The sequence below is a fragment of the Chlorocebus sabaeus genome, chromosome 2 (genome assembly GCF_047675955.1).
Source record: "Chlorocebus sabaeus isolate Y175 chromosome 2, mChlSab1.0.hap1, whole genome shotgun sequence".
Lineage (NCBI taxonomy): Eukaryota > Metazoa > Chordata > Mammalia > Primates > Cercopithecidae > Chlorocebus > Chlorocebus sabaeus.
Genome location: NC_132905.1, coordinates 71,047,510 through 71,074,517, shown reverse-complemented (window position 1 = coordinate 71,074,517; position 27,008 = coordinate 71,047,510). Strand labels below are relative to the sequence as shown.

Sequence of the window (27,008 nt, the reverse complement as noted above, 5' to 3'; positions counted from 1 at the left end):
TGCACTCCTGCACTCCAGCCTGGGTGACAGAGTGAGGTCCTGTCCCCCATCCCCCGCCAAAAAATGTGTGTGTGTGTGTGTGTGTGTGTATATATATATTTTTTTTTAGTAAAATGTATCAAGGTTTATTTCAAGTGAATGACACTCCATCCCTGCCTTGACTTTCTATCCATTCCCCAAACTAAACAACTCTGTTTCTGGGGCCATTACCACTTTCCCATCTGCTGGAGTTTATATATATACACATATATATGGAGAGAAAGAGAGAGTTTATGTGTGTGTGTGTGTGTGTGTGTATATATAGAGGGAGAGAGAAAGAGACATAAAAATATCAAATATAAAGAGTAAAACTTCACTGGAAATAATCTCTTAATGAAATGGATATTTTTATTTTTCAATTAGTTCATGTATCCATTCAGTGGCTCTTATTTTTAGCTAGGCAGAGTTGTGCATCAATTCTATCTCTATTTTTCATTTTTGTAGCTGCAAGCACAGAAAAGCCTTGTTTGAAGACTACTGGGAGTGAAAGGAGTTTAATTACGGCAGTTTTATGTGTCACTCAATTCTCTGACCTCTTGAATTATCTGCACCAAATCAGAGATATCATCCATAATTAATCATTTATCACCTGACGACTTGATTAGGTCCTTCTTCAAACTGATTAGGAGCAAACAATTAGAAACCACCTGACTTACCGAAGGATTAGCTCCCTGGTCGGTGGTGTCATTTACTTTCTGAACACACCATTTCTCTGTGACCGTTTGTTTTTGGTATCCCAGAGGTTCTTCCCCCTAAGTACAATCCAGGACAGGACAGCTGAGAGGAGTCTCTCTCTCTCTTTTTTTTTTTTTTTTTTTTTTGAGACAGAGTCTCACTCTGTCGCCCAGGCTGGAGTGCAGTGGCGCGATCTCGGCTCACTGCAAGCTCCGCCTCCTGGGTTCACGCCATTCTCCTGCCTCAGCCTCCGAGTAGCTGGGACTACAGGTGCCCGCCATGGGGCCCGGCTAGTTTTTTTTTTTTTTTGTATTTTTAGTAGAGACGGGGTTTCATTGTGGTCTCGATCTCCTGACATTGTGATCCGCCCACCTCGGCCTCCCCAAGTGCTGGGATTACAGGCATGAGCCACCGCGCCCGGCCTTTTTTTTTTTTTTAATAAAATGGGAGCAAGATGACTGTGAAAAAGGAGGGAGGGAAGACAGTATGCACTTTATCACAAGCACATTCCCAGGCAGATCAGTTTTAGGAAAGGGCACTTGACACTGAGTATCTAGATATGGATTCCCCTTAAACCATCTGCATCCTGGAACCCTTGGAAAGTCACATTTTGGTTCAAGGATCATTGCTCTTTTGGGTCCGATGCACCTTACTCCAGCTGCTGGCGAGAAACTCCCTGAGACTTGAAAGTTTAACAGGAGACCTGCCAGTCATTGTCTGTTTCCCTGATTTTCCACAAAAACGCTACTTTTATGCAAGGGCTTTTAGTAAAAGGTATCAAGATTTGTTTCAAGTGAATGACACTCCACCCTACCTTGACTTTCTATCCATTCCCCAAACTAAACAACTCTGTTCCTGGGGCCATTACCACTTTCCCATCTGCTGGAGTTCAGGAGTGAATTATAACATTACAGTCGCTTAAGCCACAACCTAGTCCTGTGACATCACTGGTCCAACTATTAAGTCTAGTCAAACCTTTTTAAAAAAAAAAAAAAAGAGAGACAATAAATGCTTATTCCTCAAAATGGCCATGTCTGTTACATAAAACTGATTTTATCAGTATCGTAAAAAACTCAACCTTCATTTAAATTTGGAGGCAAGACATCACACAGCATGTATGAGGTGGGGGAATATTTAAAATCTCTGAAACTTTGAAGGGGAGTGCATGGATGCTATTCCTATCACCAGAAACCCCTAACACCCTGACGACTGACAGTAAAACTGAGTGTGCCTGTAATCCCAGCACTTTGGGAGGCCGAGGTGGGTGGATCATGAGGTCAGGAGATCGAGATCATCCTGGCCAACATGGTGAAACCCCATCTCTACTAAAATACAAAAAAATTAGCTGGGACTGGTGGCACACACCTGTAGTCCCAGCTACTCGGGAGGCTGAGGCAGGGCAATTGCTTGAACCCAGGTGACAGAGGTTGCAGTGAGCCGAGATCGCGTCATTGCACTCCAGCCTGGTGACAGAGCGAGACTCTGTCTCAAAACAAAACAAAACAAAACAAAACAAAACAAAACAAAAAACTGAGTGTGAACAGAGAAAGGAGGACAGGAGTGGGAGAAGGCCCAGCTCACCAAGCCTATCCGGCCAAAATAATCGAAATACACACTCAGGTGGAAAAGCCATTTCTGTGACAAAGTGGAGACATTAGACAGGAAGTAGGATCTTGACATCTCACCAGAAGACAAACAGGAATACAGCATCCTAGAATTTAGAAATGGCCATCAGGATCGTTAAAATGTATATAAATGTACGCAAAGCTACCTCTTCAGTATTCCCTCAGGAAGTAACTGGACCAATGCACAGAAATATCCAATACAGGTGTTCATCGTGTTTTCTTAATAACAAAACCCCTGGAATCCTTAATGCCCATTGGTTATTGGTTATGTAAAGTGGGAATTGGTTATGTAAATTACGGTGAACTATGACCATTAAGATGGACGTGACCATGTCTTACAGTGATGCAGACCTTTTTAGAATGTCATGAAAATGTCATCATTAAGAGTAAAAATCAGGTTAACAAAACAGTATGTTAACAAAATATAAACTCATTTTTAAGTGTGTGTATGCATGCACTTAAACCATGCCTATATTCAACAAACCCATCAAGGACAATCAAATGTTACCATCTTGATTGAAAGTGAGGGGCCTGGCCGGGCGCGGTGGCTCAAGCCTGTAATCCCAGCACTTTGGGAGGCCGAGGCGGGTGGATCACGAGGTCAGGAGATTGAGACCATCCTGGCTAACACCGTGAAACCCCGTCTCTACTAAAAATACAAAAAACTAGCCGGGCGTGGTGGCGGGCGCCTGTAGTCCCAGCTACTCAGAGGCTGAGGCAGGAGAATGGCATAAAACCCGGGAGGCGGAGCTTGCAGTGAGCCGAGATCGCGCCACTGCACTCCAGCCTGGGTGACAGAGCGAGACTCTGTCTCAAAAAAAAAAAAAAAAAAAAAAAAAAAAAGAAAGTGAGGGGCCTATAATTAACCAACCATTAATGTTTAAAATACAAGGTAACAGTCACCAGGCAGAACACACAAGCACAGAGCTGAGTAGAACAAAACACAGGACATCCTGTAACCAAATCATTCTTGGGAGCAGCCCAGGAAGCCCCGGGTGGTGTTCAAGAAAAGAAACTAAGTATTGAAGTCAAAAAGGATGAAGCTGGTGCCCAGAAAGGTGAAAGCAATCCCACCAGGGCCTCACGGGCTAAAAAAATCTAACTTTGGCTTGACCTGGGTATGAAGTATGTTGAAGAACAAGCAAAAAGAAATTCTGAAGCATTATGTGATTCCTGAATTTTTAAAAAAATATTAGGGACCCTGGATTTGCATTTTTTAAAAAAGTGTCACACCTCCCTAACTTGAGGGTAGTTGACTGTACAGAAAGTGCAAGGCGTGCACATATAGTCTAAATCCCTTGTCTTTTTTCTTTTTTTTGAGACGGAGTCTCACTCTGTCGCCCAGGCTGAAGTGCAGTGGCGCGATCTTGGCTCACTGCAACCTCCGCCTCCAGGTTCAAGCAATTCTCTGCCTCAGCCTCCTGAGTAGTTGGGATTATAGGCAAGTGCCATCATGTCCGGCTAATTTTTGTATTTTTAGTAGAGACAGGGTTCCACCATCTTGGCCAAGCTGGTCTTGAACTCCTGACCTTGTGATCCATCTGCCTCAGCCTCCCAAAGTGCTGGGATTACACGCATGAGCCACTGCACCCAGCCAATCCCTTGTCATTTTTAATCCCAAGGGACCGCCTGTAATCACAGCACTTTGGGAGGCCAAGGTGGGTGGATCACCTGAGGTCAAGAGTTCGAGACCAGCCTGGCCAACGTGGTGAAACCCTGTCTCTATCAAAATATACAAAAATTAGCTGGGCATGTGATCCTAGCTACTTGGGAGGCTGAGGCAGGTAGAACTGCTTGAACCTGGGAGGCAGAGGTTGCAGTGAGCCGAGATCGCACCACTGCACTCCAACCTGGGCGACAGAGTGAGAAGACAGACAGACAGAGAGAGAGAGACAGAGAGAGATCCCAAGTGACTAGACAACAGCAGAGGACCTACTGCACCCAAGTGAGAAGCCGTCAGCCCAGTTTGACAGCAGTGACATGAAGATGTGCATGAGTCACATCTCACTCAGGAACACGGTCGAGGTGGTGGACTGTGACAGTAGAAATTGACTTACTAAAACAGCAGAATGTATAGGCTAAAGGTTGCTTCATGATGTAGAAAGAATAGACCAGAATAAACTCTATTGTTGATGAATGAGGATTTCTATGGAATGCATTCTATTGGTATATGGTGGGGGTGGGGAGGCATATGACAGGCAGAAGAATGGAAACAAGGCGATCCCAGGAACACGACCTGGGAGGGTTTCTACCCCTACACTGTTCAGCAGAAGGCAGTATCTTGCCAACAGTATCCATACTCCATGTGTTTACAGAAGCCTTACACATTCATGATTTGTGTTCTGAGTATTCCTTTTTCCTTCTTCCAACAACTTCCTTTAGAGAAGCCTAGGGGGATTGTGACACTGCATTTTTTTTTTTTTTTTTTTCAGATGGAGTCTCACTCTGTCACCCAGGCTGGAGTGTTCCTGGAGCCATTACCACTGTCCTATCTGCTGGAGTTGAGGAGTGATAGGACACTGAAGTGCAGTGTGGCAATCTCAGCTCACTGCAGTCCCACCTCTCGGGTTCAAGCGATTCTCCTGCCTCAGCCTCCCAAGTTGCTGGAATTACAGATGTGTGCCACCATGGCCGACTAACTTTTGTATTTTTAGTCAAGATGGGATTTCACCACGTTGGCCAGGCTGATCTCGAACTCCTGACCTCAAGTGATCCACCCGCCTCGGCCCCCCAAAGTGCTGGGATTACAGGCACGAGCCACTGCGCCCGGCCGTTGACACTGCAATTTTGATCTCACACATTCTCTATGTAAGTGGCTGAATATTTTGACTATTTCTTTCTCTCCTTGTATTTACACAACTTCCCCACAACCTGCTCAGCACCTCCCTTCTAAGGCAACTGTCAGAGGTTCCCTATCCTGGAATAGGTTTGCGCCAAAAAGCAGAATTGCCTGTAAAACTTGGGTATCAACAAGCTTGCAAAAAAACACAAGGGCTCCCTGCTGCAACCCAGCTTCTCTGTCCTCATCCCCATAACCACCCACACACAGAAAAGGCAATAGCCAGCAGGGCACGATGGCTCATGCCTGTAATCCCAGCACTCTGGGAGGCCGAGGTGGGTGGATCACGAGGTCAGGCGTTCGAGACCAGCCTGACCAACACAGTGAAACCCCGTCTCTACTAAAAATACAAAACAAAATTAGCTGGGCATGGTGGCGGGCGCCTGTTATCCTAGCTACTCAGGAGGCTGAGACAGGAGAATCCCTTGAACCTGGGAGGCGGTGGTCACAGTGAGCCGAGATCATGCCACTGCACTTCACCCTGGGCGACAGTGCGAGACTCCGTCTCAAACAAACAAACAAAAACGGCACTAGCCCCTGGCTGGGGATACAGGCAGGAGAGCTGTGGAAGGGGACGGACCAGAACTTGGGCAAAGCATCCTGGCAATGTCCCAGAGATGAGACAGAATACCGGGGACCAGGCTGCAGACATGTCCTGGGTGAGCAGGATACACTAGAGAGCCCACCATCACGCGTGAAGGAGCCCGTGGATGGATGAGGACGCTGGTCGCTGCTACAGTTATCTTTGCAGAAGGGAGCACACTGCCCCCAAACCTCACGAACAAAAAGGGAGAGGAAAACTGAGGATGTTTTCTACCAGCCTGGTGGGAGATGAGCCTGAAAATAAACGAAGCTAGTGGGGAAAGAGGTATGATTATTCCTCTACAGTCGACTTTGAGCACTCATTTCCTCTGCACACATAGACTCAGCTATTGGTGAGGAAAGCAGCCCAAACTGCTAAATCTCATTTACACCAGAGTTCTAACTGCTGGAAGAACTTCATGGAGCAGGTGTTCAAGCTGGCTTCAGTCATCCCCCAAGACGGATGCATTGGCTACAGAAAGAAATCTTGTGTCTTACAGATGTACATATTGTTGTTGTAATGCCTGAATACATTTAAAATAAAGAAGAATGTGCTCCAAATCACTGCTCAACATCAAAATGTTTGGAGGCCACCAAATGAATGTGACTCAAACATGAACATGGATGAGTCATCAGAGGATCCCGTTAAGATAGAAGTTCTGGTTTAGTGCCTCTGGGTGGGGCCCAAGTTTCTGCATTTTTCTTTTCTGAGACACGGTCTCTCTCTGCTACCCAGGCTGGAGTGCAATAGTGTGATCACAGTTCACTGCAAGCCTCAAATTCCTGAGCTCAAGCAATCCTCCCACCTCAGCCTCCTGAGTAGCTGGGACTAAAGGTGTGAACCACGACGACTAGCTAAGTATTTTATTTTTCATAGAGATGGGGTCTCACTTTGTTGGCCAGGCTGGTCTTGAACTTTTAGCCTCAAGTGCTCCTCCTGCCTCCCACTTCTTTGCACTTCCAACAAGCTCCCAGCGACATTATGACGCTGCTGGTGTCAGGACCTCCACTGCGAGGAGCAAGTAGCTACACCATAGGGCTCACCATGTGCCAGAGAGAGGCTCCTCTAGAGACAGGAGACAATGTTTTCACCGAGGGCAGGGACAGATGGGGTAACATTGACGGGTAAGGTTTGTTAAGGGACTCAGGAGGGTCAGATCTGGGGACTCTGATGGGAAGAGAAAGGCAGCCCAAGACACTATTTACCTTGTTTTGTGATTCTGTGAAAGGCTCAGGCAGCGGATCCCCGGTGATAAAATGTGGAGTGATTCAAGAGCTCAGTCAGGCCGGTCGGAGCTCTGCACTTCACCCCAGTATTTTCATGGGAATCCCCCAGCCTGCTCCCAGTGGGATAGGCAGGAGACTGGAAAAGAAGCAGTACCCAGTAGGGTAACGTTAGGTCAAGCTGACAAGCAACTGCAACGCACCAGTTTTCCTGTTAAAGCTTCAAGCACTACCACAACAGCGTCCTCCTGATGATCACGAGTTACTTCAACGAACGGCATTCCCAGGAATCTTCTCCCACGGCCTCTCTCCCGCCAACAATTCATACTCATCCTCCCATCCAAAAAGGCATAGAACCGCCCAGACACTTTTCAGTATTTTTATTGTTTGACAAGCATTGACAACGTTCCATTCATAGACCTAAAAACATAAAAATAGACCTTCTTTCAGCTTATAAAAGAAATATATAAGAACTTTTGACATAGACACGTCATGACCTTATGTACAAGAGACAATGGCACCCTCTCCAAGCACCAGACTTCCGAGTGTTTTCAGATGGATGTGTTGCACTGGAACCAGTAAATGCGACGATTAGAAGCCTCTGCTTCCGTTTTCCATCTGGACACGATCGAACCGGAGATGATATGGAAAAATGCAGTGGTACAAAGGGTATAGAAACCATTCTAAAGCTTTTTAAGAAAACCAGAAGATATAGCAAAAATTTAATAGAATAAAACTTTCAAAAGATCAAGCTCGAAGCCCTGGAAACCCGAAAGGCGGGGGGATGGGGATACAGGATGGGAACGCAGGAAAAGCAGGCAGAGGCACAAGAGCATGATGTACTGAACTCTCTATTGTCTGGAAATATAAAGTCATAACTGATTTTTATAAAATATAACTCCTAAAGCTACTATAAAATTCAGGTCTAAAGTACCTACTGATGTGTCAAACACCAAATAGATATTTTCCCCAAAAAGAAAGTTTTCATAGTATTTTAAACCTTTCTTAGGAAGTGGACATTGTGACATGGGAAAAGAAAAAGCTATAAACCCTTTTTTTAAAAAAAAAAAAAAAATTGAAAGTGCTATAACTTGTTTTTCTTCTTAGTATTTGGATATCTGTTTAGACCATTAACGTGTTGAGCGTGTTTACCCTGTTTCGTTGGCATGAAGGAAGTGTTCGACACAAGAGAAGTTTTTCAAGAGGCTGTTCTGTTTAAAGGTTTGGTTATGAACTGTCAGGGAAGGGGAAGGTAATCTATGGATGAAGATGCAATTTTAATGGAAAAACCAATGATCACCATGGCAACCCCATGAGAAGGAGGCTCCCCTCCCTGCCATGTGCAACAGACACACACCCCCGCCCACCTGGGTGTCATGTTTAATCCAACCAAACTCCCAGCTCAAATACAGATTCAAACATTAAAAAGAAAAAAAAAAAATCCGCTTCTTGGAAGAAAAGTATATCCTTAGCATGAGCTTGTTGGCCTTTCATGTATAAATATAAAACCACCACACCTCACTCTCTCTGTAAAAGGTTATATCCTCATTTTTTAGGCTCAGGGTGACACTAACACTGTAAAATCCTCATCTATTTGTGCCCCTGTATCTCAGGTAAAATACAAAAAATAGTGTTTCTTCTTTCTCTCAAGCGATAAATTTGGATCTCTTTTCAAAGAGTTTGGCATCTCTATAATTCTATGCAAAACTAGAGCTTCCGAACATGGACACAGAGTAAGACCAGCTATAGACCAAAACAGGAAGGAAAAAAAAAGGCTCATTGAAACATGAATTGCCACCCTCTCCTCACACATTCTTAAAATACACAGAGATTCTGAGACATGGAAGAGGGAAGGGTACAGTCAGAACACTGCAAGCTGTACACATTTCATTTCATTTTGTGTTTGAAAGAGGTTTCCCCAACTAGGGACTGATTTCAGATAGAAGGATCGTGTATGTGCTACTATCCCTTAAATTAATCTGCTGTACATCTGTTAACTCCTGGGGGTGATCTGCTTTCCAGTGCTATAGAATCTTTTTTCTTTTAATTTTTCAGGCCCTGATTAACTGAGAATAAATAAAAGCCCTTAGTAATATACAGAAGATAGGACTCAAGCTTATTTGGGATTCTGAGGAATTATTTCTGATGTTGTTGAAAATGACAAAGTTGGGTGGCTACATGGCTTCAGAACCAAGTCAGCTGCCAAAACCGTGTGTGCAAGAGCGCGACCTAAGGGGACATTCGTCGACGGTACAGGAGGGTGGGCAGAGTTAGGGCAGGAAGTATCTACACACATTCTCTACGGGGCAGGTGACACAGTCAGATCTCAGTGTTCAGTTTCCTGGAGGGGGCAAAGTCTTCGCGCCTAACCCAAATGACTTCCTCGCTTGCGCTCTCCAGGCCTCCATTGATCCCCGACAGGGCAGCTTGCTTCTTGAGCTGCGCCATGCGGGACGCGTGACTATCCAGGGTTTTCCGGCCTCTTTCCCGCTGACTGATGGAGGCAGCCTGAAGCCGCTCCTGCAGGTCTCTGTCCACTGAGGCGCCCTTCACGGACTCACAGAACTCATCATCGTCACTGAGGATGTCTGTCTCCTTGATGTCATCTTGCTCCTCATACTGAGCAAGATCAAACTGCTCCTCTACCCATCGGTCAGTGTCCCCACCACCGGGGGGCTGCTGGGACTCTTTCTCCGGGCTGCTTGCGGAGACGGCATCAGAATCAATGGTAAACCTGTTTCGAGCCAGCCGCCGCCTCCTCCTCCCAAGAGACTTGCTTGGGGCAGACACTGCACACACACACAAAAATATAAAAATAAAACCCCCACATGCTTTATGTGAGATGAAAATCCAGAAAGCAAAGGACAGGAGAAAATAAAAACTGAAATGGTATGCACCGAATGCCTTGATGTCTTTTGGGGCTTACAGTCTAGATATCACCAGTCTGTCTCGGAGCATTTACCTTGTCGAGGTATCTGGACTTAGATGTTCTAGCAACTGATGGAAGGGTAAGGGGGAACTGGGGCACACAGCAGAGGTTGTAGGTTATGGGCAAAGGGGCACTCAACTCCCTGTGAAATTATCTACTATTCTAACCTGTGCACCTAAGAGATCGGTAACATAGACTACAGCTGCTCTCAAGTAGACAGACCACTGATTTGGGGATGAGTTAGTGAGTTAGTGTCCTCAATCCTGGTCATGTCCCATGGTCCAGTGCTATGAAGATCCCCAGGGCTGTCCCAGGGTTGTTTAGCTGGAACAGGTTTTTAGTAAGGGTGGGGGTACATCTCTGGTTTTGCTGTCTTTGTAGAAAATGCATCAAGGAGGCAGAAGCACCGGTCTAAGTTACTTGTTTTCTGGGAACTTGAACGTAACATTTCTTGGGATCTGCAGTTAGATTAAGGGTACCACATCCCTCTTAGAGAGCCTATGAAAAGAGAGTGGCTCTCAAAGACATGGAATCTTCAGTCATTTCCCTGCCTTCTTTCTGACCAAGTCCCACATCCGGTAGGAGGCTAAGCAAATGTGAGCCTTAGTCTCCCCCAGTTACAGTCTGTGTATCGCTCACTCTTCTACGAAGCAATTAATGTTATCAGTGCCTCAGTGGAATGAGAAATAAAAAACTGGTAATACCCAAGCAGTTTGATCAACAAAGTGCTGTATAAAGTGACTACCAGTTACGAAAACTTCATTCTTTCACCTACTGCCCTCTAGGAAGCCAGAATTAAAAACAAGCAAACAAAAGACACCATCCAATCAAGCCAACAATCCCATCACACGCCTACAGGAGACTATTCACAGGGAAGGCCGCTGCTTCTCCCTCGAGAGTGAAGCGGCTGTTGCATTAGACACAAAAAGGTGAAATGCAACACGGGCTTTCCAGTGGAGGGGCAGAGTCTCAAAGCCAACTGGGAGCTGCTTTCCTGAAACCAAAGCCCCAGAAACCATCTAATTGCTTCTGTGCTACTAGAAGATGCCTCGTGTCTCAGTTACTGCCAAACGCAGCCTTGACTTCAAACCCAGCAGGCGCAAGGTTAGAGAGGTCAACGAGGAGCTGAACTGGCTCCCACTGCAGACCAGGCTCTGCCTCAGACCCTGTGTGTCCATCACTATTCCTGAGAATTCTGCCATCTAAAACCATGGAACAAATGGACACTACTGTTGGTTGAGGATGGGAATAAAAGCCATTTCCAGGCAAAATGGAAGAAGGGAATAGAAAAGAGGAGAAAAAAGAAACAAACAAAAAACAACACCAACTTCTATTGAGAAGAGACAAAAATTCTTGTTCACTTTTATCTCAGCACCAGCAAAATACAGCACCCCTCTCTCCAATTACTACATTAGAACTACCCCAGCTCAAAGCTACTGGAAACATCTGTTAATGATTTGCATGCTGAAGTATTTAGGGGTCAAGTGTGTTAATGTCTACATCTTGGAAATGTGTCAAAAATAAGATGAAGTGACGAATGATAGATGGATTCTAATAGATGAGTGATAATGAGAAGATAGAAAAATATAGAATATACATGGTAGGTGGGAATTCTTTCAGCTCTTCTGTAAGTTTGAAAATTTTCTTAGAAAGTAGAACAAAGAAAAAATCTTTTTAATTCGTTATTGGCAGATGTATATAGCACTTTAGGCTTAATACGGAGGCAGAGAATTTGGCTTTACTATCCTAGCCAAACAGAACAGAGGGCGAAATAAACTAGCTGCGTATTCAGGACAAAGCAAAATAAGCATGAGTATCTGTTCCTAGTATGCTGAAGAACCCGGCTACCGTTTCTGGGTTCTTCCCAGTCTTTTAGGGATGCAATCTTTGACTATTTCCAGTGTTCACTGTTAAGACTGCCGGGAATTGCTGTGCTATTCCACTCAGGCACCATTTTAAACTCCTCTAACATGAAGATTCTGAGGATAGTGAGATGCCTCCAAAGCAAAGTGATACAGACTTTCTTCAGGCAAAAATGAGCCATCAGGCAGAAAAATCTCTCAATCAGCTAAATCCAAAAGGCTATGACGTCAAGGCTTTCTCTTGGTAATTATGATGATGGATGATGGGGTTACATTGTGGGCTGGTTTTGTTTTCTTTCCGAATGGATCTCAGCCCGAAAACTGAGTGACAGACTAACCGCGCTTAGTTTCAAAGTAAATGCAGCCCTGAATTTAGGTTCATTGATTAACAACTGAAACAGGCGAGTTCCCTGAGGTTGAGACACGTATATCCAAACCGTTGTTTTTGTTTGTTTGTTTGTTTGTTTGTTTGTTTGTTTGTTTGTTTTTTTTTGAGACGGAGTCTTGCTCTGTCACCCGGGCTGGAGTGCAGTGGCCGAATGTCAGCTCACTGCAAGCTCCGCCTCCCGGGTTTACGCCATTCTCTTGCCTCAGCCTCCCGAGTAGCTGGGACTACAGGCGCCCGCCACCTCGCCCGGCTAGTTTTTTGTATTTTTAGTAGAGATGGGGTTTCACCGTGTTAGCCAGGATGGTCTCGATCTCCTGACCTTGTGATCCGCCCATCTCGGCCTCCCAAAGTGCTGGGATTACAGGCTTGAGCCACCGCGCCCGGCCTATCCAAACCGTTTTAAACATTTCCCTAGCAAACAAGAGGGGTAGATAAGACAAATCCAAGCTAAAAATCTCTAAAGTGAGTTATAAAGGACTAATAAACTATTCTTCCATGGGGACCCCATGAGAAACTGTGCACATGGAGGTACGCAAGACTCTTAGGATACCTCAGAAAACTTAGCAAAGTGCTGGGTGTTCACTGCACTAAGCTTTCAATAAACACTTATCAACCGATTGGAGAAGGTTTACACTAACTAGTCCCCGAACATTAGTTAAATTTAAGGTTCTTTTTTTTTTCTCTTTGGAGACAGAGTCTCGCTCTGTCACCCAGGCTGGAGTGCAGTGGCCGGATCTCAGCTCACTGCAAGTTCCACCTCCCGGGTTTACGCCATTCTCCTGCCTCAGCCTCCCGAGTAGCTGGGATTACAGGCGCCACCACCATGCCTGGCTAGTTTTTTGTATTTTTTTAGTAGAGACGGGGTTTCACTGTGTTAGCCAGGATGGTCTCGGTCTCCTGACCTCGTGATCTGCCCGTCTCGGCCTCCCAAAGTGCTGGGATGACAGGCTTGAGCCACTGCGCCTGGCCAAATGTAAGGTTCTTAAAGAATGTAATATCCCATGTCAAGCCAGGTAGGTTTTGTCTATGAAAACCCTCAGGCGTTCATACTTCTGTCCATGCCTCTTCGACAGGTAGAATGGTAACGGGGACAAAGGCCAGACACTTTTCTGGCAAGTGCAAAGGGGGCCTCTTTTAATGAAATCCTCCCTTCAAAATTCTAGGCTGCCTCTTAAGAAAGTTTTGATAAAAATGTTAGTATCTTGATGTCATTAAGTCCCTAAGTATGAAAACAGCTTTATCCCTAGACAAATTTTGCTACCATTAACGGGTGGTAGTATTTATTTTACTTCTTTGCTGCTCCACCGTAATGGATTAAGTCCTACAAGAATATTTATGCTAGGGCCATTTAAACTCTAGATTCTTGTTTCCAAGAATAGTTCGAGGCTTCCCCAAATTAACATGGAGACTAAAAATAAAGCTGCAGGCACAAGGCCAGGATAAAACCTGGAAGTGTCGTGTGGGCTACCAAACCTAGAATCCTTACTACTCAGAGCAGGCATTGCTGTGCTGCCAGACCGTGAAGCCACCATGTTCTCAGAACAGAGGGCTGTGACCTTGCTGAAATGTGACACACGGCTTTCTGCTAGACAAAGCTGGCTGTCATGCAAAGCAGCGACTCTCATTCCGCAAGCAGGCGGAGACAGCCTCTCCAGAAAGAGGACGTGTCTGCATCCCGGCTTGGCAAATGAGAGAGGAGCTCACCAGCCAAAAGGAGAAGGGAGGCAAAGGGAAGGTTTGAGGGAGGACAAGAGGAATGTAGATATAGGGCGGATCCCCAGGAGCCACCAGGAAGGAGGCAAGGGCAAGGAACCTCACACCAGGGAAGAACCGTCCTCCTACATCAGTCCCCACCAGGCCACACCTCACCCCCACTCAACAAGGAGGTCAAGCTCACTGGAGTTCTACTGCGGAGTCGGGGTGACGGGAATCTTGAACATCTGAATCCCCACAGTACCTGCCCTGCTCATGGCCGGCCTGGCCCCCTTCAGTGCACACAATCTTTTCCCTCCAAAAGGGACATATTGCTGGGATGAGGGAAGGCTCTCGGTTTTGAGGAGCTGTCTTCTGTGCTTATCGCGCAGGATTGAATGCACGGCCTTCAGGAAATCCTTTCGGCTCTCTGGGGAGCTAGGAAAAGAAGATTTACAGGTGTTAGAGAACCAGGGCTTAACACATGGGGAAACTTCTAAGGTTATCAGGTGCAACCAAACAAATATCCCTTAGGGCCAAAGGCTAAAGACTGAGGCCTTGACTCCAATTTCTATGCTGAGTGGTGATTTCACAGCCAGGGAGAAAGAGCACATAACTCCTTTCCCTTCATGCTTTGTGATCCATCTCCTGCCACCGATGTGGGGCAGAGCAGCCCATTAATGAACAGATCTATGGACAGTGGGAGTTTGTACCATGAAGCTGCCAAATTCTGCTCCTGGCACTTAAGGTAGAGCTTTTCATTGTAAAATGCTTTTGAGGGCAAATGAACCACAAGATTCTTGCGGCTCTGCAAAGCACCCAAAGGCTGATGTCTCAACGTTCCTAATGTCCTCTAGAGCTGAGCTCCCTCCTGGTAAATATCAACGATTCCCATGACACATTTCAACATGTATATATTAAGGCTGTAAAGAACTATCAAATCTTCCCAAGTCCCAATTCCCATGGTTAAAAAAAAAAAAAAAAAAAAAAAGTGCTTCCTAGGTGAGAGTTATTTTTCTTGTTATATTCCCAATATTTTTACCCAGGTAAGTTTCACCTAGTATTCCTTATTAACAATACATATGGCATCCGTGTAAGCAGGCTTACTAAACTCCACGGACCTTACCAACAAAATCACAAACAGATGAGCCAAAATAGACGGTAAAGGTGGTGCTCAAACCCCATAGGGTTATACAAACAACATTTCACTTGTAGTCCCGACAGCTTCCCAGGGATCTGCCCTTTGTTGACCTCTGTCACCCAACACAGAAAGATCTGATGTAGCAACACAAAACATGGGTTGTGAGGTTAAACCCACCATTCATTTTCTTTGTGTTTCTTTTTTTGAGACAGTCTTTCTCTGTGGCCCAGGCTGGAGTGCAGTGGTATGATCTTGGCTCACTGCAAACTCCACCTCCCAGGTTCAAGTGATTCTCCTGCCTCAGCCTCCCAAGTAGCTGTGATTACAGGCACCTGCCACCACAGGTGCACCTGCACCTGCCTGGCTAATTTTTGTATTTTTAGTAGAGACAGGGTTTCACCATGTTGGCCAGGCTGGCCTCAAACTCCTGACCTCAAGTGATCCGCCTGCCTTGCTGGGATTACAGGTGTGAGCCACCATGCCCGGCACCAGCGTTCATTTTCTACAAGGCCTTAGGCAAAGTACCATCTCTAAGCCTTGCTTCCCCATTTGTAAACTGGAGTAAGAATAGTACTAGGCTGGTGCAAAAAATAATTGCAGTTTTTTCCATTAAAATTAATGGCACTTTTAATTACTTTTAATGGTAAAAACTGCAGTTTCTTTTTGTACCAACCTAATACCCTGGTCTGACTAACCGAAATAATGAAATAATGAATGTAAGGTGTTTAGCAAAGTTTATGCTTGGTAAAGGTACCTTCCTACCATACTAACATTATAAAACATTCCTACTAATCATACAATATTGATTCTATTGTCTTTTGTAGATAATCCATAGTATATTAGTACTCACTGTGTGAGGTACTGGGTAATTTACTGAGTAAATCACTGCGTGTCTATGATTAAATTAAAGCATGATTCAATATGGGCACATTTAAAGCCAAATATATTAAATGCCATCTGTTGGGGTCATCCATCTTATATTTTTAGAAAAATAAATGGTTGCATATGAGGGAAGACCTCAAATTCTCATGGGGGAGGGAGAGAAGAGAAGGAAGGAAAGAAAGAGGGTGGCAGGGTAGAAGAAAAACAACAAGAAATAAGTAGAAGCCCACATAAGCCCAGCTTCCTCTCAAGATGTGCAGGTGATCAACACAGGGCAACCGCCCTATGTGCTCCAAATGATCAGGAATCCCGATAACACCACCTTCACACGCTGTCACCTCCTCCCAGCTGACTCTCCGTTTACTGCATCTCAGCGATGTTACAGTACAAGCAATGTACCAAACACCAGAATACAACATAAGACACCAAACCATTCCAATCTGCAGAAATGTCATCACGGCCTCGACTCACAGGCCCAGGCTCACCTGCAGCACAAGTGGAAGACCCTCTCCGGCCTCCCTTCAGACTCGGATTTGACGTGGACAATTTCACACACGGCATTTGCGTCTGCGTCTAAAGACATTAAAACAACAGTGAATCAGGGTATGTTTCTAATGGATTTATTTACACGTTTACAAAAGCATTTTCCAGCTGTGATAGAGAATTAATAATGCAGAAATGTACAAGGTCAAAGGTATTTTCCTACTATTCCACGATCTAAAGAGATGAAGCGACTGAAAGCTTAATGGATGCTAAGAAGAGAATACTCGGAAAATTTCCAGTTGGTAAAATCTTCTAGATGGTCTAAAAGGCCAGTCAATCATACTGACTGAACTCACTTTTTTTTTTTTTTTTTTTTTTTTTTTTGAGATGGAGTCTTGCTCTGTCATCCAGGCTGGAGTGCAGTGGCCGGATCTCAGCTCACTGCAACCTCTGCCTCCCGGGTTCAAGCGAGCAATTCTCCTGCCTCAGCTTCCTGAGTAGCTGGATGTGCACCACCCTGCCTGGCTAATTTTTGTATTTTTGGTAGAGACAGGGTTTCACCATGCTGGTCAAGCTGGTCTCAAACTCCTGACCTCATGATCCACCCGCCTCGGCCTCCCAAAGTGCTGGGATTATAGGCATGAGCCACCACGCCCGGCCTGAACTCACTCTTTCAGCCGTGCAGTCTGTTTAACTGAACTGTGCATTTCAATTAAATGATTAGTTGTTTTGGCAACAGTTGGACTAAATGGAGCCAAAGCCTCCTATGCAGATTTCACCTGGGCAGTGATATGACAGGTAAGCCCTTGCTGTCTGTTAAGGGAGTCTTCCCCAGGTGGCTGGGCCTAAAGCCCTGGAGACCTAATGGGGTTTCTCGCCCCCCGCCTACCCCTGGAGTCTACTTTGAACACAGCAGAAATGGTATGCCAAGAAAGGAAGGAACAATTTTAAAATAATTTGGAAGCTCTGTAGTGCCTATAATGGCATAGTACTTTAAGTCACGAATAAAGTGTTCGTGAAAGGAACAATTCACTGCAGACATTCAGGCCATACACTGTGAAGTCTCACTTTTATCCAGTGGCTCAGAACCCTGGTCACAAACCCTCACTGTGGTTGCATGATTTAACCCTAACCAGAATCTATCTGCAAAAAAATTTTACAAACTTTCCAAACTAAGATAAAAACCTAGAAATTCCACATTCTGATTCTCAAATCCACTAGAGTGGATTTCATAATGAAAAACATCTTGACGAGTCTTTATAACTCAAGTAAAATAAGTTTTTATCTTGATGGTTTTAAACTTGACTTGAATGAAAACTAGAGAGTGAGAATGGAGCGTCGTATTACAAAGATGGCATTGTCTTCAAAATTTGAAGTCTTTATGTGTTTACTCCTCAATGCAGGCGAAATTCCTGGCTTAGAAGCTGTCAGTCTGCTACAAAAATAAACTTTCCCATTTGTAAACCTGGCACGAGGAAACAAAGGAACTGGATAATTCATAACCTACGATTCTAAAGTAAGACTTTAGTATTTAAGTGCCCAAACCTCAAAATGCTATTTGTAGCTGCCCTAGACTCACGACTTACAGGTGCCTGCAAATGTACGTGTAAATCAATTTTGCAAATCACATCGTAAGTAAAAGGGCATCCAGCAAATCACTGCTGGGAGATTAGAGAGAAATCTTCTAAAACAAACAATCATTCCAAATATATTTGCCCTACGTGGTTTGTGCATTGGAGATTTCCTCCTGTAAGGCAGAAAAACTGTGAAGGGAGAAACACCTTTAATTTGGAAGAGTAACTCAAAGTGTGCACAATATGGCAAGAGGTTCTCCTCATGATGTTGGACTAGTGTGAGCTGGTTTTCTGAGGATCGGATCCAGTTTTACCGCTTATGACAAGTGGAAACAAGGAGAGGCTACACAACAGAAATTGGATAGTAAGAACTTAATGTTCACGTTAGATGCCAAAGCATCACATAGAAATTCACTTGATCACACACCTGCCGGTCTCCACCGCCAGGGCTGTTCTTTACCAAAGCTGTACCTGCTGTCCAAGTGGGTCAGGGAACAGGTGTGGCTAGAGTGTCCACGTGACTCCCCAGAGATGCTCTTTCCAGGGTGCGCCTGGGAGAGCCACACAGCCCATCCCTCCTCTCGAGAACTTGGCCTCAAATTAGGCCCAGGATGGGGAGCTTCTGAGTCACAAAAATATCACTTTTCTTAGTCAGTACCCTGCTACTCATGTGTTCAAAGCATCGTCTAATTATATTATCAAGTATACTCACAGCTACCCAACAACTCACTTGACGGCTATGTGGATCATAGAAAAAGAACCAGCATTTCAGACTGGGCGTGGCAGCTCACGTCTGTAATCCCAGCACTTTGGGAGGCCAAGGCGGGAGGCTTGCTTGAGCCCAGGAGTTCAAGACTAGCCTGGGCAAAATAGCAAAACCCCACTTCTACAAAATATTTAAAAAACTAGCTGGGTGTGTTGGCATACGCCTGTAGTCCCACGTACTTGGAAAGGATAGCCTGAGCCTAGAAATTTGAGGCCACAGTGAGCTACGATAGCACCACTGCTCTCCAGCCTGGGCAACGGAATGAGATCCTGTCTCTAAAACAATTAAAATAAATTTAAAAAAGAATCAACATTCAAAAGCCTTCACGCTAATACCAAAGATAAAGATTTGTAATACTTTAGGGAAAAAACATGTGTAGTCAATGCTTTTTAGTGCTTTGGGTGGTATTTTTGGATCTCTCAGGTGAAAGGCAAGGGAGTAGTTTACCTGGGCTTTGTCTGCTCACAGTCTCAAGGATTGTTTCAAGAAGCACAGGCTCACCGTACTCAGATGGCAGTCGCTATAGTATTGATGTACAGAATGGAATAACTAGAATCTCTTCCAGGAATTTTGAAGACATTACACATCCATTCACTCAGTTCATTCATTCACTTGGTTCATTCATTCATTCATTCATTCATTCATTCATTCAATATTTAATCAATGGCTGGGTAAATAAGAGGCCATAAAGAGACTGAGAGACAAGAGAGTTAAGCATAGGAAAAAAAAAAAAAAAAAGACAGTAGAAGGGTTAGACCTAGAGTGTGGATTCAAACAAGTAATTCCTACACACACCAGAGATAAGTGTGTGAAATACCCAGCACAGGTGAGAGTTTACCTGCACTCGCCAGAGCTCGAACCTGCAGCGCTTCCGTGGGGATCATGTGTCGAAATCTGCAGGGGTCCCAGTCCTCATAAATGGAAAGCCTGTGGGATCCCACCTGCAGGGGAGAAGGAGTCAGCTGCGTAAGAAGAATCTAACCTGCCCCGGACCAGTTCCCTGCATTTGCTAAACCAGCGACAGACTCGCACGCAGTAACTCCAGGCGTGCCCAAAGGATCTTCACCCCCACGAGCTTCTGTTCATCCAGCAGGGAGTGAGAGGCTGCGTGATAAATATGTTGAGGGGAGGGTGGGCAAATAAGTTTGCTAAGCAAATGCAGTGAAGAGAGACACACACAGGGAAGAGGAGAAAAGGGATCCCAAAACAAGAACAGGGGCAACAGAGAAGGGGAAAAGTAGCGTTAGGAAGGTTCTGGGCCATGGCAGACCCAATCAGCGATTGGGTCCAGTTGGTTCCAATTCACAAAAATGAGACCAATTCATTTTTGTGCTCTAAACATAAGCCTGCCTGAAAAGAGGGCAGGATGGATGATCTCAAGCATCCTTAGCAACGCTTAAGAAATAAACAAGATCATAAAAAGGCTCATACTGACAAAATGGTAGAATTATGCAGACATAACTGATGAGCAGATAGAGAAATAGTTTCAAACCATGGGGTGACAAAAGAAGTCTTACAAGTTTCTTCTTCTGTTTGGAACCATCTTTATACACAAGGACCACAGCAGTTTTGAAGACTGGAAAAAATAAAATAAAGATAGTTATGGCAGGTTATGTGTAGGGTTTTCCTCTTGACATCACTAACTTGTGGTAATAAACACTACAGTTATGAAGAGGACGTTGAGATCCCAGTTAACTGACTCCCACCCACCTCCCATTCATTCATCACATCAGTGAAAATCAAAAGCCTATTGAGACACACAATTTTCCAGGTTCAAAATAAACACAGAAAGCCTACATAAATGGAAATAACCTATGCCCCAAAACACTTTTGGGTACAATACGTTAGGTATGCTATCATTTCAAGGTTAAAACTTCAGCTGATACATATTCAACAAAACTGTACTAATTCAGTCGATGGAGGACTAATATAAATGTCTTTCACAATAACAATGCAATTGCTGAAGATGATTTACACTTATGCAAATTAAGGTAATAGTGCACATAGACAGTGATAATATAGGAAATATAACTCATCGTTTCACCTAAAGAAACAAAAATGAGTTTATGAAAGAGGATTCAAATGTACTTCTTCCAGAATGACTGAATCAGAGTAAGTTCTCTAGGAGTGGTAAACATGTAGTAGTTTCATTCTTATATTCTTTCGGGGGTGGGGAGATACAACGGAGTTATGCATAATTTTCCAGAGAATTCGTTAAGCAATGCCAAGCACATTTAACATGCAGTGATTCTGATTCTTCCTAGAAGGGGAGGTAGAGTTGGCACCCAGAAGGACTGGAAGGGTGACCGACTCCTGCCTGTCCTTTGTTCTCTGTGTCCGGGTCTCTGCTATGGTCCACATGTTTGTGTTTCCCCAAAATTCAAATCTTGAAACCAATCACCCTTGTGGTTTCAGGAGGTGGGCCTTTGAGAAGTGATCAGGCCGTGAGGACTCTGTCCTCATGAATGGGATTAGTGTCCTTATAAAATAGACTTGAGAGAGATGCCTTGACTCTTTCGCCACGTGAAGCCACAGGTAGGAAGTATGAGAAAGCAGGATCTTGGACTTCCAGCCTCCACAACTGTGAGAAATAAATCTGTTGTTTGGAAGCTGGCCAGTTTATGATATTTTGTTATAGCAGCCCAAATGGACTAAGATAGTCTCCATTATCCCTTCATACTCTGACCCCAAGGAATACCCCAGTCACACAGCAGCTGAAGGAGGCACAGCCTTGTAGACCAGACACAGAATTACAAAAGGAACGAACACTCAGAGAATTCTCAGGGATGGGCCACCAGGCTCACAGGACCTTTGGAGGCCAACCGGAAGTATCTGGTTCAATTTCTATCCTATGTAGGGCAAGTCGGTCTTGTCTCCTCTTTGTGTAAGATCATGCTAATCTCCACTGCGGGGAAATAAGCCCTGAGATGCAAAGAAACTGACTCCAGTCACCAGGTCTAGACTGCCCATAGCCCTTCACACCTCACAGCATCTGACCCCTCCAGGTTCCCAGAGCACAGACTGGCAAGTTCCCTCCAAAGGTTCACACTGACCTGAGGCGGCCACACCAGCCTCTTCACAGCAGCTGAGCACAAGCAACCTGAGAAGGCCCTTCATTCCCACTATGAAGCCTTCAGAAATCACAGAGGCTGGGACAGCTAGGTCCTCTTAGAAAGGAAAGAGCTCTACCCCAACGCCTCTCATCTCAGAAGCGCCACCCTGCCACTGGGACCATAGCTCAATGGTATGACTGCCCCCATGTCCCTCAATCTTAACCATCGTGGATCACAGCAGGAGGGCCAGAGAGTGAGCGTCAGCCTGGCACCAGGACCTCCGCCTCTCCCTTAAACTTCCCCCAAACCCTCGGAGACAGTGTTCCTCAAGTGACTCCACAGCGTTGCCCAATCCCTTCAGACATGGCCTTGATGATCTCCAAAACTCACGCTACCTTTGCCAGCCTAAAGCTTCCACTCTGCGCCCAAAAAGGTGAATGTCAAATACCCTTCAAGGCAGAAGCCTATTTCTATTTGTGTTTGTTTTTTGTTTAAGGCAACGATCACCAACATTTGGTACACACGAGCCATCCTGTGAGTGAAACATCAAGGTGCTTCGTTGCCAGCAAGTCGACTTCGGTTTCAGAAGAAAGCTGCACTATTTCCTGAGGTTAGAGGTTTAAACCAAAACAAGATGACAACCACATTTTAACCCCAAATCTGCCGACTGAGGGGAACCGTGATCCTTCCTTCACAGCAACTCTTCCTTATTTCAACTCCTTGCTCAGCCTCTCTGCTAGTTCTGCCTTGCTACTTGAAATCACACCCAAACCATCAAACTTGTCTCTTTAACGACTGGGAATCCACAGAAGCTCATCATGACTACAGCCTTTGTTCATAATCCCAGTTTTAATCCTTCCCCTTCTCTTTCCTATTACTCTAGAGAGGATTCTGAGTAATGATAAACCTGTCTTGTATCTCAGAGCCTTCAGTTTTTCTCTTGTGAACTACGGCCCCTGCTGAGTTTGCTGATGGTGTGATGCCCTGAAGCTGGAGTATGCAGTCTCCATTTACACCTGGGACAGGTGTTGTGGGCCCACCTTCCTGGAGGCAGCTCCCACACCGACCTCTCATAAACAGCCCAGGAGGCAGGGAACAGAGTAATGCAGAGTCCACTATCTGAGCCTGTGCAGAAAGTGGCACCTAAATCCCCAACCTCAAAACCAGCATTTTCCTGAATCACTTACACCATGGGCTGGCAAACAAGGGCCCTCAGGCCAGACCCAGGACTGCTGCCACCTGTGTGGTGCAGCTGCTGATCCAACCGCGGATCCAGCCATCTCATTCATTTACACGTTATCTATGGCTGCTTCTGGCTCCAGTGGAAAAGCATGTGGCCTCCTGGCCCAAAGCCTAAAATGTACTATGTAGCCTTTAAAAGAAAAGAGGGCCAGGCACGGTGGCTCATGCCTGTAATCCCAACACTTTGGGAGGCCAAGGTAGTCAGATCACAAGGTCAAGAGATTGAGATCATGCTGACCAACATGGTGAAACTCCGTCTCTACAAAAAATACAAAAATTAGCTGGGCGCCATGGCACACGCCTGTAGTCCCAGCTACTCGGGAGGCTGAGACAGAAGAATTGCTTGAACCCGGGAGGCAGAGGTTGCAGTGAGCTGAGAATGCACCATCGCACTCCAGCCTGGAGACATAGCGAGACTCTGTACCACTGCCCCCCAACAAACAAACAAAAAAAACAGAAAAGAGTTTGTCAACCCATTTTCTCCTACTTAAATTATTTTCTTATTCTAAATCTGTTGATTTCTAACTACAGTGAATCTGTAAAATTGAGGGCAAAGCCATAACGAATCTAAATGTTGACCTCTAGAATTGCTAGTCTGTAGTCCTACATCATGGTGTGGGTCATTTATATCAATATCCTCCATCCCATGAATGAGCCATTAAGCAGCATCAGGGAGATCCCAGACTCCTCCAAGAAGAAATCACTATAGAAGAAACACAAGTGGTGATGTTGAAAAGAAAGCAACTACTACTGCCCGCCCCTCCCCAAAATACCTACCCCATCAAAAACTAACAACTTGGTAAAATACCCCCAATATTCCTTTGAATGGCCTATTTAGTCACATGCTTTCTCTGCATTTATATATTTTGTTTTGTCTTGTTTTGTTTTAGACAGAGTCTTTCTCTGTCACCCAGGCTGGAGTCCTGTGGCACAATCTCAGCTCACTACAACCTCTGCTTCCCGGGTACAAGCGATTCTCCTGCCTCAGCCTCTCAAGTCGCTGGGATTACAGGCGCCTGCCACCACATCCAGCTAATTTTTGGATTTTTAGTAAGGACGGGGTTTTACCATATTAGCCAGGTTAGTCTTGAACTCCTGACCTCAAGTGATCCGCCCGCCTTGGCCTCCCAAAGTGCTGGGATTACAGGCGTGAGCCACCGCACCTGGCCTCCTTTGTTATTTTTAATGAAATGGCATCAACAGCTACAGGGGCTCTTTAGAAATTCTAGGAATATCAGTAACTTTTCAATGAAGGCTAGGTGATCTGAATACAAAGTTCAATGAATCTTTGCATGAAATACTTTGATTTTAGAATCACTAGGACATTTCATTTGGGGATACTTTGTTCACATCATGGAGAAAAAAAAGGTTTAGTTAAGAAGGAGTAAGCAACCTCCATTCCCCACAAGCCCACACAAATAATATAAGGCAAGAGAATAAGCCACATTTCCATTATATTATGTTCCTACCAATGAGTCTTTTAGCAGGAGGCTAGGACAAAACACAACCTAAAACAAAAGCATGGAGTGTTGATAGTTTTATATTCATGAACAACACAGCAATATGCCAATAAGCATTTCCATTGCAACAACAAGCTATGTTTCCTAAATTATACATAATTCCCAGTAAGCTAACCCATGTTTTTTCTCCTCTCAAAAAGCGTATTACAATACAATCACATGAGATCTCTAATTGCAGCAATTGCATCCATCTAAACTGGTTTATTAAAGAATAAATCATTCGCAAACATCTCTAATTTCACTAGCATTGAGTGGCAATGTGATTGAGATGCACCTCACAGCTGATCCAGGCACTCCAGAGTTTGCCGCAACAGCTCAGCTGAGAACCAGCATCCTAAATCCTGGTTTTAAGACCAAACAGTAACAAAGTCAGGAAGAAAATGAAAGATCTAGGATTTGGGGGTCTCAGAAACAGAGGCCATTTTGTCTTGAATTTTCACTTTATTTTTCCTTGGTTTATAATTAACCCATTATTTTGAAAAGATACTCAGAGCAGTAGCCAAAAAAAAAAAAAAAAAGAAAAAAGAAAAAAATTATTTTCCTGCCTGTGTGTTTATGTCTGGGATAGACTTGGGCACAGCCACTTCCGCCCACCCATGTGGCTGAGTGACCACACAGTGTAATTTAACTCAAAGGTTTCATTTAGTGTTTGCGAGATGTTGGTGGCTACGGCAGGAAGACCGATTCAAGTAACTGCAATTAACTTTATTTTTAATCAACTGGGTCTTGAAAAAGAAATGTTCTTGTTTTGAAAAATAAGCTAGACTTTTCCCCCTCCATAAAACCCTTTTCTGATACACACCAAAGGCTGCCAGCTCTGGTTCCTTTTTCCACTTGCCCAGCGAGGCCGGCGGGTTCAGCCAGATCACGGTGGTGTGCAAAAGCAGGTCCCCCATGCTCAGATCTGCAACCTGAAAGCCAGAGACGTGACAAAGCTTACTGGACAGTATTATTAACACTCAGATTTTTATGACGTCTGAAAATTCAGCACACTGGTATTAATTTTACTTCAAGAAAATACTGCTCCTAAAAACATTTCCTTAAATATACGAGATAACGCGTAAGTTAAACTGCTTGATGTAGCCATTCCACAATGTAACATATCAAAACATCACGCTGTACACCATAAATATATAAAATTTTTACTTGTCAATTTCATGTTTTTGAGAAAAGAAATAGCACCAAAATGACAGATTACATTTTTAAAAAACACTTTCGATTTGTGACTGTCTCAACAACCACCACCAAACAGGCTGAAGATACAATATCCAGTTAACCTTTCCAATGGGAAATAATAGTATCATTATGTTCTAGCCATGTTTGAGCTAGGAACAATACAATGAAATTTTAACAAGAAAATCCTTTAACTCATATGAAATCTCCTAATTGAAAAATAAATCCTCTCTATTCCCAAAGAAACATACGGAATAGAGGGGAGAGAAAAGGCTTGTCTTTTTTTTCCCCCCTTTATGCCATGTTCGTCTACTAGAATTTCAGAATAAGATGGCAAATAGGTACAAACTGGGGCTCTGAAATTCACATGCAATTAGTCTGTTAAAACTGATCTACGAAACTGGAGATGTTTTGTGTTCAAACAGAGACAGTTTCCCAAGGAGATGCTAATGGTCGTCCACAACAAAGATCCACCCCCAGATAACTGCAGACATTTCCACCAGTGAGTATCCACTTTTTGAAAGTGTAAGCAAATTATTTCTTCTTCCAATCCATTTCAAAGATGACTTTATTTCACTTTAGATGAGGGAGAAAGAAGCCAAAGGAAGAGTTTGAAAATTCCTCTACTGACACGGGCAGCGTGAGTGCTGGAACCCCAACAGACCATGAGGTGTAGTCACTCGCCCCCAGCGGTCACATGCTAAACTGCCTCAGACAAGTGCTGGTTGCAGAACCATCTAGACACGATGATCCAGAGAGTCTGAAGGAAGTTCAATGTCTGCCTCACAACAGACACATCTGCTTTTCTCACTGGAGTCACTGACCTCCTTCCAAACCGAGCTGAGTTTCCTATACAGTAGCAACCTGGCAACCTTCCACTGAATGCAGTGCAGTTGGGATGGCCCTTCTCAAGCCACCAAAACAGGCTACCATGCTGAGATGTGGCTCCATCAGTACAGAGTACAGATGCATTACTGCCTCCCTTCATTGGGATTATTATAATCATCACTGTCATTATTACTGAGCTGTAGTACCATTAGTATAACCAAGGGTTAAAATAATTTTTAAGCAGCTATATTATTTTGTCTATAGGTATTAAGTAACTCATCAACCAAACTTCCAGGATATTATCAGCCAAGGTAAGGACATAGTCTCCACTACCTATCCCCCAAAGACCCACACAGAAGAGGAGGAATTATATACAAAAGTCAAATTCCCAGGGGCCACAGCCCCTGGGGGTATATCTTTAAAAGTGATTAAAGGCCAACATGGTAGACTGTCCAACTCTACTTCCTCCCACAGAATTACATTATCTGCGC

At 44.5% G+C, this 27,008-nt stretch overlaps 1 protein-coding gene across 7 annotated transcripts in view; it reads right to left on the bottom strand.

The window, feature by feature from the left end:
• Positions 1-7,347: 7,347 nt before the first annotated feature.
• Positions 7,348-27,008, bottom strand: part of TIAM1 (TIAM Rac1 associated GEF 1) — a 348,490-nt gene continuing 328,829 nt past the window's right edge. For all 7 annotated transcript variants that reach the window (XM_037990630.2, XM_073009856.1, XM_073009851.1 and 4 more), the window contains 6 exons: positions 25,319-25,427; positions 20,219-20,277; positions 19,540-19,642; positions 16,364-16,451; positions 14,121-14,293; positions 7,348-9,773 (listed from right to left, as the gene is read on the bottom strand). In XM_037990630.2, the coding sequence (XP_037846558.1) occupies positions 9,304-9,773; positions 14,121-14,293; positions 16,364-16,451; positions 19,540-19,642; positions 20,219-20,277; positions 25,319-25,427 (1,002 nt within the window). In that variant the 3' untranslated portion in view covers positions 7,348-9,303. The remainder of the gene's footprint in view (positions 9,774-14,120; positions 14,294-16,363; positions 16,452-19,539; positions 19,643-20,218; positions 20,278-25,318; positions 25,428-27,008) is intronic.